A 14,303-nucleotide genomic window follows, 5' to 3' on the forward strand; every position below is an offset into this window, starting at 1 on the left:
CAATTAAGCTGCTATTAATTGATCAAAACAAATGTAAAATCATAAAATCATATACTGCAATCACTAGATGGCATAGGTTATTCCGATTTACGCTACAAATTCAATACTTCTAAGTGACTTAGTGGCATGGTCTAACCGTTTACTCCAGCATATTAAACTGGAACATTTTAACGTTTTTTTCAAATTAACCACATTTTCACAACGGGCGGAATAAACAATGGATTGCATAAAGCAAAAATATGGTTAAATATTACTCATGTCGATTTAAATGTACCATGTCAACAATTAGCTTTCCCCTACACGATTTGAAATTGGGCAAACTCCATTACCGCAAAATACAGGTATAACCTCCAAAATCAGAAAACTTCGCCAGAGGCCGTAAATAAATTGCCTTAAAATAAAATTTAATATTCTGGAGCAGCTTCAGAGCTTTTTTATCATTCTTTTGATGCATACTACACCTTTCTCCTGCAAAAAATCACGTGTGAAAGAAATATCCCTCGGCCAAACCCTTGATCAGTGTGCTGCTCCAGGAAGCCCCAGCTGCACGTCAGCAGGTGAAAATCCTTACTGCCGACCAAGGGTCGTTGACAGGGTTATTCAGGGGGCAACAGATTTGTAATGACGGAGGACCGCAGTGAACAGGGAATGGTTTTCAGGTGAGGCTAGCAAGAAGTGAGATTTTTGATTGATGGACGGGAAGAAGAATGGGGAGAAATAAGATGGATTTCAGTTTTTTTAAATTCAGATTTACAGAGAGGTAAAGATCGGTAAAATTTACGAGGCCACGGAAAAAGAAGACGTTTTTGACAAAAACCAGGAAGCGGAGATTATTTTCCTGAAGCAGGAGTTGCCTGGAGGCGTTATCAGTTTATTGCTGGCATTACATGAATGTGCCCATGCAGGGACAGCGAACTAACTGTGTGAGTAAATATTATTTGGTAGTATATAACTTTTAACGTAGGTGTTGGAAATGCACAGACTGACACTCACTACATTTCTTAACCCCACCTAACAAAATACATCGAGCCACAACCACACTACAATGAACACTCCTTCAAACCCGCAGGTTTTCTTCCTCCCTTTATTCCGTCCAACATGCATATCCTACCATCCCGCTTTCTTCGCTTCCTTAACGCTCCCCCCTCCACCACTCTTCACTATCACTGCCAATCCAAACGCCATCCACTTTTCCTTCCTACTACGGATCTCTCCCAACGCCCGTTCCTCACCCTCTTAAGACTAGTACCACTTCGTATGATTATCTTTCTGTTCATTTTTTGACACAGTCATTGTCAAAAATCTTTCCCATCCTGCTTCACACCCACATCCAAAAAACCCTACAACCGACACCCATCGTCTTGTTTCAACAACCACGTTTCCTCGCCCCACAAAACCAAACACCACCTCTTTAAATCACCACTAATCTTTTCTTAAAACCCGTACTCAACGCCCCTGTCACCAATTTCCTTCCCATGTGAAAGCTTCTTCGCCTAACCCCATTCTTCTTCTTATATCGGCACTACTTTGACCATCACAAAACATTAACAAGATTGGTAAACTGTGCACCTGTTCTAGATTTTGCCTTTCCATTATTAACATTTAACTACGCATTCCTCTTTCCAAAGCCCCATGTCCCTTTCTTTGCTTATACCGATTCTCATCCCATACCTAACGCACTGGTTTTATAGTATGATCAGCAATGATTCAAACACATTTACTGACCAGATAACTAAATCATGTTCATCGGTGAACCTAACTCATTTTATAAATTCCCCAAGACCTTGATTCCGATCTACATTGCTTCTCATGCCTATCTTACCAGTCCTCCACGTGTTCAATGAAAAAGACATGTTATACTGGACACCCCTGCCTTACCCTTTTTCCTAACAACGTTCTTTCCCAACTCTCTATCAGCCACACGCATCTGAGCAGTCATAGACATGCTTGGGTCATGGATAAGTCACCAATCCTTCAGCTCTACTTATATCTTCAGTAAACGTGGGATATAGTTTTTAAATGATTATTACGAAGAAATAACCGAGATATTGGGACAAAATGTATTCTGTATATTAATTGATAGTTTTTTACATAATTTTGTAAATTACAGCCATTAATTTTAATTTGTTTTGTTGCAGAAAGCCGTAGATTGAAGTAACTCGCAGTATGGAGAAAATAAGAGGCTGGCAGTGTGATTTATTTCCTTCATTTGAATGGTCACAGCGCCCGGCATATCCACGATGATGCGATAGCTGGTTATCGAAATGATAGCCAGTCATATGACACACTTGTGAGTGGGAAAAGGACATTTCAAACTCGCCAAATGTCCCTCAAAGACGATGCAATAAATGGAAGACAATCACTATTGGACGATGCTGCCACAGTGAAGAAAGTTGAGGACTTTATGCGGATAGACCGAAGGGCAACAACCATCCAAATGATCGTGAATGAAACTGATCTTAGTTACGGCAGCGTGTGGAAAATAATTCTCGAAGAGCTGCACATATCATAGGCGACAGTGCGCATAGTTCCAACACTACTGACTCCTTTTCAGAAGTAAAAACGGCGCGATCTGTAAATGCGACCACGGAACGGCCGGCAATCAAAGCGATATGGCTTTGAAATTTTGCCACATTTGCCCCATTCTCCCGATCTCGCCCCATTCAATTTTTTCTTACTCCCTGAACTCAAAAAACTATTGCGCGGCCGCAGATTTGACAACACAAATGACGACTTTCAAGAGGTTTAACAATGGTTTTCGACACAATCTGCTCAGTCCTACATCGACGGCCTTCGACAGGTTAAGAAGAACTGGGGGAATGTATAGCTCTGCAGTGTAATGAAATCGTAAGAAAAGAAAATAAAAATTGTTTCTATCTCGATTATTTTTTAGGAATAATTAAACATTTACGATACCTCCACGTACATTATTTAATTCCACCAAATTGACACAAACGAACGCCTTATTGAAATTCACAAAACAAACAAACCCATCCTGATTGCACTTTTATGCTCCTTTACATCAGTGTCCTCATTACTGCTTCGCCATCACGCGTACCCCTGGCCATCCTGACCCCAAAGTGATCATCCCTTCAGTAATCATTTCCCTCCTCTGAATGGTCAATGACTTCTTTCAATCCCCCAGCAATATTTCCTGGTCGGTCAATAATTTTTCTGGTGTTTTATTTATTTTATCTCTAATAGTGTTCATGGCTCCGCCCTTCTTATTTCCTCACAGCGCTTTAAACTTTCTGCACAGCACACCAATTTGTCCCTTCCTTTGTTAACTTTTCATATCCTCTCACTACGTCTTCCACATTTCTTTTCCACTTTTATTTTCCCACGACAATTTATTATTTACCTCATTTAAATCCCTTCTACATAATTTCTGTCAACATTCTCCCATTTCCTCAATCGTATACATTCTTAGACATCAAGTCTGTGATCCATGGTTTCCATGTCCTTTTCCAATTAAATGTTCCTTAAATTTCATTGATGGCATTTTATATCCTTTTGATCATATTTTCCAATATTTCTGCTGCTATACCCATATCGATGTTTGCACATTTTTCCACTGCCTCCTTGTATTTTTTTGACCCGTCCCGATCAATACAGTTACTAATAATTCGCCCTAACTAAGATTCGGACCCGGATCCCACAATGTCCGGCCGAGTGCTAGAACGGTTAATACAAGTAATTCTGTATTCTGTTTCCTCATTCTTCTTTAATTTTTCATCCATTTGTATCAGACATTACACTTAATTAGTACTGTGTTATGACCTGATGCCACACTGGATCCTAGGAAATTATGCGAATCAACTACTATTTCTCTAAATCCAATTAAAACGTTAAACACACGAATAAAATAAGTATCACTATCACTCCAGTAATCCCCGCTCTCCTTCCAACCCACTTCGCACAGTCCTAAAAAATTCATATTTTCTCTCTCCATCTCACGCTATTTATTTTCCAACGTCCCTGTCCTAAAAATCGCCCTAACTGGTTCGGCCCTGTTCTGTAACTTACTGAAAAATCTTGGCATGGAGTTCGTGGGATGACGACCGCGGAACCCTTGTCTCTCCCGTAGTTTGGCACTACAGTTGTCACCATAACTCATTTCTACACTCGTGTCCATCGTTATAGCTTGTGATAAAAAATTGAGGTGGTTTCCCGTTTCCTTCTTCAATTGCGTTTTTAAATAGACAAATCCCACTTTGGTAAGACGCTTTTGTAGCTGCTTCACTGAGGCACAGACGCTGTGCGAACTACTTTTCGCGTGGCTACTACCCTTCGACATCTTTGGCATGGGTTACCCTACCAGGAGTACAATACAATTTTTTTTAATATCATTTTTCTCGCAGGCACGGCTCCAAGGGTCATCAGAATTGACAAACCCTTCCACTGCGTTAAGAATGTATTTCCGTTGACAAACCATCGGAGGGAAGAGAGAAAGCGGACGGCTTTGCCGCAATACCCTACGCACATGGAATAACAGAATAGACACCTAGAACCATCACTGAGTGCTATGTACGAGGGTCATCCGGAAAGTAGTACCCGTTCGTGCCGCATGAAGTGCTGACGACGCGAGTAGCCGCTGGACGAGGTCAGATAGCTTCAGTGGCTTGTCTGCCTTCTCTGAGCCAAGTTGCGTGACGCTAGCATTGCCTGTGTTGTTTCTGTGATTGTTTACAATGTTTAAAAAAATTGAGAACGCCGCCAGTTGTGAAGTGAGGGCAGTGATTAAATTCCTCAATGCAAGAAACGTTCGCCCATGTGATATTCATCGCCAATTAAAGGAGGTGTATGGAGACAATGTAATGGACGAGTCGTCTGTTCGGCGGTGGTGTCGCAACTTCAACATGGGGAGGGGGAACACACACGACGATGAGCGTTCGGAGAGACCGTCTGTCATTACAGACCAACTGGTGAGCTCAGTTGACGAATTCGTGAGGAACGATCGGCGCGTCACAATTGATGACATCTGTGAGCATTTTCCCAATGTTTCTCGAACAATTGTTCATGAAATTGTTAAACACCATCTGCATTATGCAAAAATTTGTGCAAGATGGGTCCCTCGCGTATCTCAATGAGCTGGCGGCGAAGGACTATGCAGCAGGAATACAGAAACTTGTCACACGTTATGACAAATGCCTTAATTTGCTTGGAGATTATGTTGAGAAGTAGTTTAAAGTATCCTCTTTCAAATAAAATTTTTTATGTTTGTTAATATTTACTTTTGTGTCTTTATTTCACGAACGGGTACTACTTTCCGGATGACCCTCGTAATAACTATTTAACACTATGTAGTAGCATTTATATATGACTGAAGAAGGCCACAGAGAAGGCCGAAAGCTCAAACAATCTCAAATTTGAGTGTCCTTTTACTTGTTATCTATTTTATTTTGTGCTCTATTGTGCCATCCAAATATTATATTGCTCTCGTGAGTGCTTCTACATCACCTTCTACGTCTATTTCCATTCTCATGGAAATAGATATAAGGAAAACGGATAGGATCACAAATAAAGGACGAACACAGGAGAGATGGGGAAGGCGGAATCGAGTAGATCACAAGTGCAAAAATATTTCCTTGACCGGAACTTGAACAGCGGATATTTTGACTTGCCGAGCCGATGCTCTAACCAGTTGAGCTAGGATTCAATTTCATTTTATTCGGTCCAGAATGTTACACAGCTAGTTTTTACATTATACATAACGCCAGCTTACAGATTAGTTTTATAGCATATTTTTTCCTTATCGAGGAAACGTAATGTACACTGAAATCTGCGGGGGGTTTATGCAACTAAGTGCCCCGGTTATGGATTCTGGACGGGAATCCTTCCGCCAATCAAAGCGCACCGAATTGATTGGGAGATGTATAAAACAGGAACAAAAAGTTTATTTTATTTATTTGCGTAGGCTAAATTATCATGAAAAACTTTCATTTTTAACTTCTATTGCCAGCTTAGTTCGTAATGAATATGTGGCACCTTGATATTGATTTGCCTCTAGTGTTACTTCAGCGGTGGCCGTCGAAAGTTGAAACGTTCAGTTCTCCATCGGGAGAATTCGGAAACATGAAGCTCCTCCAGGTGGCACTATGGGTGGAGAAAAACTCTGCAACTTTCGCCATATCTGAGACCATGATCCTGTGCCCTTCCCAGAATATACTGTACACATCTGCCCGGGTGTCCTGTGCGGCGGCAGATATAGAGGCGGCACCGCCATATTAATATACATATTCCTCAGTGTCACAGCATGTTCATTCTCTCCGACACGCTTAGGTCCCCGTTAAGCTGCAACCGCAGACATACAAATCAATGTTCAAAAACAACCCGAATAACCTGATATTTTCCGCCACAGGCTGACTGGCCCCACAACCTGGGGTCTATACCGCGTCACTTCAACACTATTGCAGGATATCTGAATGCATATTTTGTAGGATATTTGAATGCACGATGCAAATGGCGTTACTCAACGAGCCACGTAAAACATTATATTACTACTACTGAATGCACGCCAAACCACCTTCCGGAGACTCGACCATCAACGACAAGAGAAGATCATGACTCCTTTCTGCCATCTTATCCGGCCTTCAGACAACGAGCATCCCGGGCCCGACGTTTTCAACGGCCCTTCGTGTCCCGATCGCATCATTCCGTCCGCCGGTCTCCCCCACCTCTTGGGGAATGCAAAAATAGAGAACTCCATCACGTACGCCCACCTACTACTAGTCACTTTCTCCCGCAACCTTGGGCGCATCATCACTCATCGCTCCCTGAGAGCGGATTGGAATAATCTAGAATTAAACGTTGCCAACTCCATCGAGGGTCTTAATCCACCACAGACAACAGCAGACTCGCGCTTTATGCGCTCGTAATCAACAAACGTAGCCACGCACTACAGGGGGCCTCGATCTCTTTCTTCGCTGCTCCACATATATACTTAAAAGAGTCCTCCTCCTAGTGAACATATTCAAAATGATAAAGGAAAAGAGAACGTCTAAACACTATTTCCGGCAACCTCGGGATGCTGCCGGGGAAACAGAATGGAAACGCAAAAAAGTCTTAATACGCCTGAAAATCACGTGGCACTCTAACTGAAACCACGTAAGTAGAACTCTTGACTCAGCTGATGGAGGGATTCTGAGATCCTCTGGGCACTCCCAGAGCGAACCCCTTTAGCCTTCGCAATGAAACGGAATTCTTACGGAATAGAAAATATCTTCGCGTCTGATTCACAGAAATTGCATTCGCCACTGCCCAGCCCCTTCTTTGACGTCTCTCACCAAGAGCAGGTTGAAGGTAAACACCAGCGCATCTTCCCACAAATGAACCCCACACGACAAGACGAAGAAGTTGACCCTACCATGACAGACTTCACCGTAAAGCACACGGAATGGGCGCAGAGGGGCCAAGGTCCAGGCCCGATGGTCCAGGCAGCCACACCAGAGCTCTCCTTCGAAACACACCCGCTGCGTTATAGATTCGAACGCATTCACCCGCCGTGTCCGTGAAGCGTACAACTTGGCCGCATGAAAAACAACGGATGTCGCCATGATCCCAAAACAAAGCATACACCAAGGCGATTAAGTATTTCGAGGCAACAGACACGCCTTCCAGGCGCGGCAAAAAGTCCGTTACCCTGGTACGCTCAACAGACTCGAACCACTATGGTTCCGACTGCGTGCCTTATCATTTAGAGACAGTTCTTCGCCTTCCGTGCGTTCTTGCTATTTAGTGTGAACCACGAATGGGGTTTATACCGAATATGGAATATAGTCTGCTGTATTTACCTTACGAATCGCGGTAATACAGGGGTAGAGCGTTTAACGACTAAAAAGAGGGCCCGGGTTCGATTCTCTGAGCACACCCAGCTACAAACAAGCTTTGTGATTTTTCGGGTACCAGGTAATCTTGGGAAACCATAAAGGGGAAGGTTTTGACCTCCCTACCCTGATGTGTGAATTTCACACACCGTCGGGCTTAGTACTCGTACCGGGTGAACTCTACCACCACCTGCCAAATTGACCTTAAGGTTGATTACAGTGTTTTGATACATGTCTTATGTCATACATATCTTGTTACTTGCTCAGCCTTTGGTTGTACACATCAATGTGAAGCTAAAAAACCTGGCAATCTTTCAAATCTAAGTAGACATTTCAGTTACTTATCGATTCCTGAATTACTTCGTTGAGACATTTCTCTCCTTGAAATTGGCATCTTTATTTCTCCATCACAATACTAACATGGGTTGATTACAATAAATCATACACAGTTCCTCCATGTGGTATTCATCTTAAAAATGTGAATTTTACTTTGATAGATTGCAGCATATATCTATCATTAGTTGTCTCTTTTCTGGACACATTTATCATATTTTCATTCCTAATCACAAAATACCAGTTTCATGAGTCTTCCATTTTACACATTTTGGAGGTTTACCTGGCAAAAATGAGGTGTATTTTACAATGTGAACTGTTTTTATGATGTTCCCCAGTGTAAAATTTCTTACTTCACACCCACCAGTGCTAAACAAGTAAATATTATGAACTAAGTGACACCATAAGTAACAAATGCTGAGAAAGAATTTATAGAACTATATGTATAAGCACGTGTGTGTGTGTACATATGTGTGTGGGTATATATATATATATATATATATATATATATATATATATATATATATATATATATATATATATATATATATATATATATATATATATACATATATATATATATATATATTCATATATATATATACATATACAGGGTTCGTCCGGAAAATAAGTGTACTGATTTTTTCCCGCCGCTCCAGGCGCGCCCAGCACCGCTCTGACGGGCTGCGATTGGAGGGGGGTATGTTGGCAAGCGACGCTGAAAAAGGCAGTCGGCTCTGAGCTGTGGTGTAGTGAGGAGCTCTGTTAACGCGAACCTCCACGCTCGACCCACGTCACGGAACGCGATGCCGAAGTTTTTGGAGCAGCGTTATTCCATCAAATTTGCGGTAAAGCTTGGGAAATCGTCCACCGAAACTGTCGGTATGATTAACCAGGCTTACGGGGAGTCAGCCATGTCCAGAAACATGATATTTCGGTGGCACAAGATGTTCGTGGAGGACAGAGAAGAGGTCGACGACGAACCACGGCCTGGACGCCCATCAACGACACTCACCGACGAAAATGTGCGAAAAGTTCGCGATGTACTGAACTCTGATCGTCGTCTTAGTGTTCGGATGATAGCAGAGCAGTGTAATGTGCCAAAAACAATAGTGCACGAGATTATTAGGGAGCAATTACAGATGCGAAAAATTTGTGCAAAGTTGGTGCCGAAAGTGCTCAGTGATGATCAAAGACTCAATCGTTTGGAAATCGCGACACAACTTGCGGATCACTGCAAAAATGATCCACATTTTTTAGAGAACGTTGTTTCGGGTGACGAGACGTGGATCTTTGAGTACGACCCGGAGTCGAAGAGACAAAGTGCGGAGTGGCACACCCCATCATCACCCCGTCAAAAGAAAGCTCGCATGAGCAAATCTCGGATCAAGGCGATGCTCATTGTCTTTTTTGACAAAAGGGGAGTCGTCCACTACGAATTTGTACCTGAACGACAAACTGTAAATGCTGCATTTTACGTCCAAGTGCTCGACAGGCTTTGAAAACGAGTCGCCCGCGTCCGGCCAGCGATCAAAAACATCTGGCGGCTGCATCACGACAATGCGCCGTCTCACACCGCGCTTGTCGTGTCGGACTTCTTGGCCAAGCACGGCGTGGCAACGCTGCCGCACCCGCCCTACAGCCCGGACTTGGCACCACCGGACTTCTTTCTGTTCCCGAAGATAAAGAGGAGTTTGAAAGGAACGCGATACGGGACTTTGGACGCCGTCAAAGAGGCCGTGACGACGTGTCTTCGAGAAGTTCCCGATGATGCCTTCGCGGGAGCGTTCCAGGAATGGGAACGCCGCTGGAACAAGTGTATCGACTTACAAGAGTCATATTTTGAGGAATATTAGCTTAAGATATGTAAAAGTGTAATAAATTTTTTTTCCTGAGCTCAGTACACTTATTTTCCGGACGAACCCTGTATATATACATATACATATATATACATACACACACACACACACACACACACACACACACACACATATATATATATATATATATATATATATATATATATATATATATATATATTGTATAACACTTAGCACTAGTGGACATAGACAAAAAGACACAGAAACACACAAAAAAGAGACTCACTATTTTTCGAATTTTCGGTGGTCGTGACCACCTTTATCAAGGAAGAGAGGGAAAGAACAGAACAGAGTTCTGAGTTGGAATTCTCGCATTTTGGAAGTTCTCATTTTTCACCCGGCCACTTTGGCCTACTTAGATGGGATTACTTCAAATATAGTAAAGGTAAATGTCAGGAATTCATTGTGTCAGCTAATTTATCAAATTTGTATTGCAAAAAGATGAGGAGGCAGATAAATGAAAACTGGAAAGATGAACATTATAGATTTGTTTCAAAACAGATCACTTTACAACTATAATCATAATAGTGGTCACTAACTTTCATCACTTCATTGGTACCTTTCATCATGGTCTGTTCTTTGACATAGGATCCTGGTGACTGACTTCACTTCCCGCACCACCTCCTTTTCTAGGGACAACTAGATAACCAATTACAAAACAAACACTTATTGGCAGCCAGATTTCCCATTCGTAAAGTTTACTCACATTGATTTTATGTTATTTCCGAAAACTTAAACCTATTAGTAATCTCTTCCATTGTGCACTGCCTTAAAATACTTCTTTCTCCTCTGTCAATTTCATTTTATCCCTCTGTTCCCGACATTCTAATATTCCTCATCTCCAGAGTTTCTGCAGCTGCATTAAAACATGGCTCCTTTTCCTCCTTGCCTACCTTAATCCATTCACTCTTCTCTCACACTTCTGTTTTTTGACATGACTCTTATCCACTTACATTACATTAGAAAAACTAACTAATGCCTCATCCAATTCCTCACAATAACTAATGCTAAATGGGCTTACTACCTTTTCCTTTAATATAAGTGAATGCAATAAAAGATCAAGAGGGCTTGCATTATGGAGATTATGAAGTTCTTTGGTAAATCATGTGAAACATTTATGCTTTTCCTACATTAAATTACACCTATTTCCCAATTATTTTGACATTATTACATGATGCTATTGATGTAAGCAAACAAATTATCATTTATTAAATTCATTAGCAGATTAAAATACATTTGTTCATGAATCATCAAGTGGTCACTAAATAACTACTAATATCACACTCTGCCAAGTAAAGGAGATAAACTCAATCGGATAAGCATTAATTATGAGGTAATCTACATTTGCATGCAGCTATATAAATTAATAACTTTAATTTGAAGCACATTTCCTGCACCACTATCCCTCCCTGCAATAACCTGAGGTAAACGACAAGACACTTGGGAAAATTAAAGAGGAGTAGATTTGAGAAAATAAATTCAGGAGTGTTTAAAGAAAAGGTAGAATTATAAATATACGTCACATTGACTATGCCCCTATTTAAATTATCTCACTGAAAACCTAAACTTATCAGTTAAAATCCAAAGTGAATCAAGACAGAAAAACATATTCTTTCATTGAGACACACAGTGGATTTGCAATACAGGAGAACTGACACTTATTTACCAAAAGGAATGATGTGACATTAATATGAATGCCAAGTAAATAACTGGTTGAAGCCATTCTGCCATAGCAGTGGAAGAAAACATCCACAATGACATATATGAATGGCATTGGCATAACTGCAGGGTAACTTTGGATTTCGTTCTCTCATCTACCCTCCAGAAGTACCATCTGACAATTACACCATGAAAATCCAATGAATGAGTAGGGCAAATATCATTTTTTGGGACAACATGGGGATTCAAAATGAAAAAGGCCAAAAACTCAACTGGTTGATTAAATGACCAGCATCCACCATACCATCACCTCAAAAACTTAATGTTCAACCACTTCGAGTTTTTCAGGAGAAGATAACCATAGTAAGTTAAAAAAATAACAGAAATAAATAATGGGTTACTTCAACAGTTATTTTCCAAACTTAACATCTAACATATTACTACCAAATACACCAGTTACAAATAAAATTCCTGAAGGCAGCAAGAATTTTAGCACATAACTTTATAGGAGCCAATTCAGGACATGAATGAAATTTCACTTCATAACATTCATAAAATTACAATTTTGATGCAGTGTTAAACCAATGAATTAAACCATGGAATCCCCAAAATCATTTTTTATAAATGGGTTAAGACATATGCTGGATTTCTTTCCATGATTCATCTCTCCTCTAACCCTTTCTGCTTCAATAATCCAGCTACTTATTTATACAGCACCACACTCAAAGTAGCGACTTGACAACATATCCCCTTAAAATGTTTACTATAGCATAAAATTGGATGGTAAAGATTTTTGAAAATTTATATAGATAATTTTCTGCTTTTTTTACTTTGAAAACTATGCCTTGGGTTCTCTGCACCCTTCCTACCTGCCTGTACTCCCTATGACCTTGCACCTAGCCCACATCAACGAGCAGGAATGTTTCACATTATGACAGACTTTTAATTCAATATTTACATTATTCTTCAATTTGCTGTTAGTTACTGAAGTTACCGAATCCTTCTAGTGCTTGTAACAAAAAATAATGTTCTATTGTTGTATGTTGTTGTCTATATGTTGTTTAACCAAATTAGACGTATCCTAAGTCAAATGTGCAATTATTACATGGTACCATCTGGTCATTGGACAAATAAATCATTATCACCACGGTATAGCAACAGGGGACGTGGTAGTCCAGGTTTTGGACTGCCGGCCAAGTTCGATTCCCGGACAAGTCTCTCTGGACACTCTCGGGTCCATCTACGCTTTTTCATTTTCCGGGTGCCAGGGCTTCCTGGGAAAATGATCTGGAAAGGATCTGACCCTGGCAATGGATTTCGGTGGATGAACGCGTCGAAACTACCACGACCATCGGGATAACTAAAACCCAATTTGTACTCCTACAACAAAATCTATTAACGAATCGACTCATACTCAACTCGTCAACTTCGATCCACTCCTACCCAACGACAATTGACGAATAATAATAAAAATTACATTTTAAGCCTTAACTTACGGGCTACATCAAAACTGCAACTCTACTTTTATTGCATAAAATGATTTTTAATAAGCTGGAGATAATGACAACATCCAGCCATCCATGTCAGTTGAGACGTTTATGGTGCTGCGTATGCATATAGAACTTTCACGCCATTGAAGAACCTAACATCACGAATGCACTCGCAATATGCCTGAAAATGCTGCAAACGCATTCGTGGACATTCAACGACAGCTATATTGGACAAATATACGAGATGATGTCACGCGAACTTCCTCATTCCGTCTGCTTGGATTCGCTAGCTATTATCTTCCTCCGGAACCTCAACACTACCGCACATGAATTTTTATCAGTGTTAATAAAAAATATGCACTGTAGTTACTTGCTCTTCCGAATGTGCTCACAACATACTGCAAATTTTACATGAAAACGAGTCATGATGGTTCAGGAAAATTAATGCCAAGTTTGTCAAAAAAGATAATTAAAAAACGCCATTAAATTACTTATATAAAAAAACAAGATCATTAATAAAATGTCATAAAATTATTTTGTTAAACCAAAATTATTTAACCCAAAATGAATGCTCGTTCCGTATCAATACTCGACTAAGATGAGAATGGAGACAAGATCTATCTTCGTAAATATATGAAAATTGAAAAAAGGATAGATGACAAGAATTAAATATCACCCGTGCGGAGAATTTTACGGTGATGACACAAAAAATAAAAGAAAGAAAATATAAAAGCAAAATTTTGAAACAAGTTTGACAGGATGCATAAAGGACATGTAAATACATTCCTGCACGGCATATGACCAGATATATACTGGTCGATAAGGATAAGAAAAATATTCTATAAAATGGTTTGACTGTCTTTACCTTTCAGGCACTGTCCTGGATTTAAGCTCGTAAAACATAACGTCCGACGCACTCCCAGAGGATAGCAATGGTAACAACTCATCGTTGAGAAGTTCACAATCCAAATTCAAATCCTCAGATGTTAATGCAACCAAATCAAAGCCTAGATCAATACCTGACTCATCCATGATTTAATATCAATTGACACCTAATATAACACCAAATATTGAAATTTCTGTCTGAGCTACTTGTCTCCGTCTTTCTCCTATGT

General features: G+C 40.5%; 1 protein-coding gene across 1 annotated transcript in view; it reads right to left on the bottom strand.

Annotated features, from left to right (window-relative positions):
* Nucleotides 1-14,303, bottom strand: part of Mitf (transcription factor Mitf) — a 182,374-nt gene extending 168,071 nt beyond the window's left edge. The window contains exon 1 of the mRNA XM_071583157.1: nt 14,054-14,303. Within this exon, the coding sequence (XP_071439258.1) occupies nt 14,054-14,220 (167 nt within the window). The 5' untranslated portion in view covers nt 14,221-14,303. The remainder of the gene's footprint in view (nt 1-14,053) is intronic.

Source organism: Hetaerina americana, unplaced genomic scaffold (assembly GCF_022747635.1).
Source record: "Hetaerina americana unplaced genomic scaffold, ioHetAmer1.1.p SCAF_13, whole genome shotgun sequence".
NCBI lineage: Eukaryota > Metazoa > Arthropoda > Insecta > Odonata > Calopterygidae > Hetaerina > Hetaerina americana.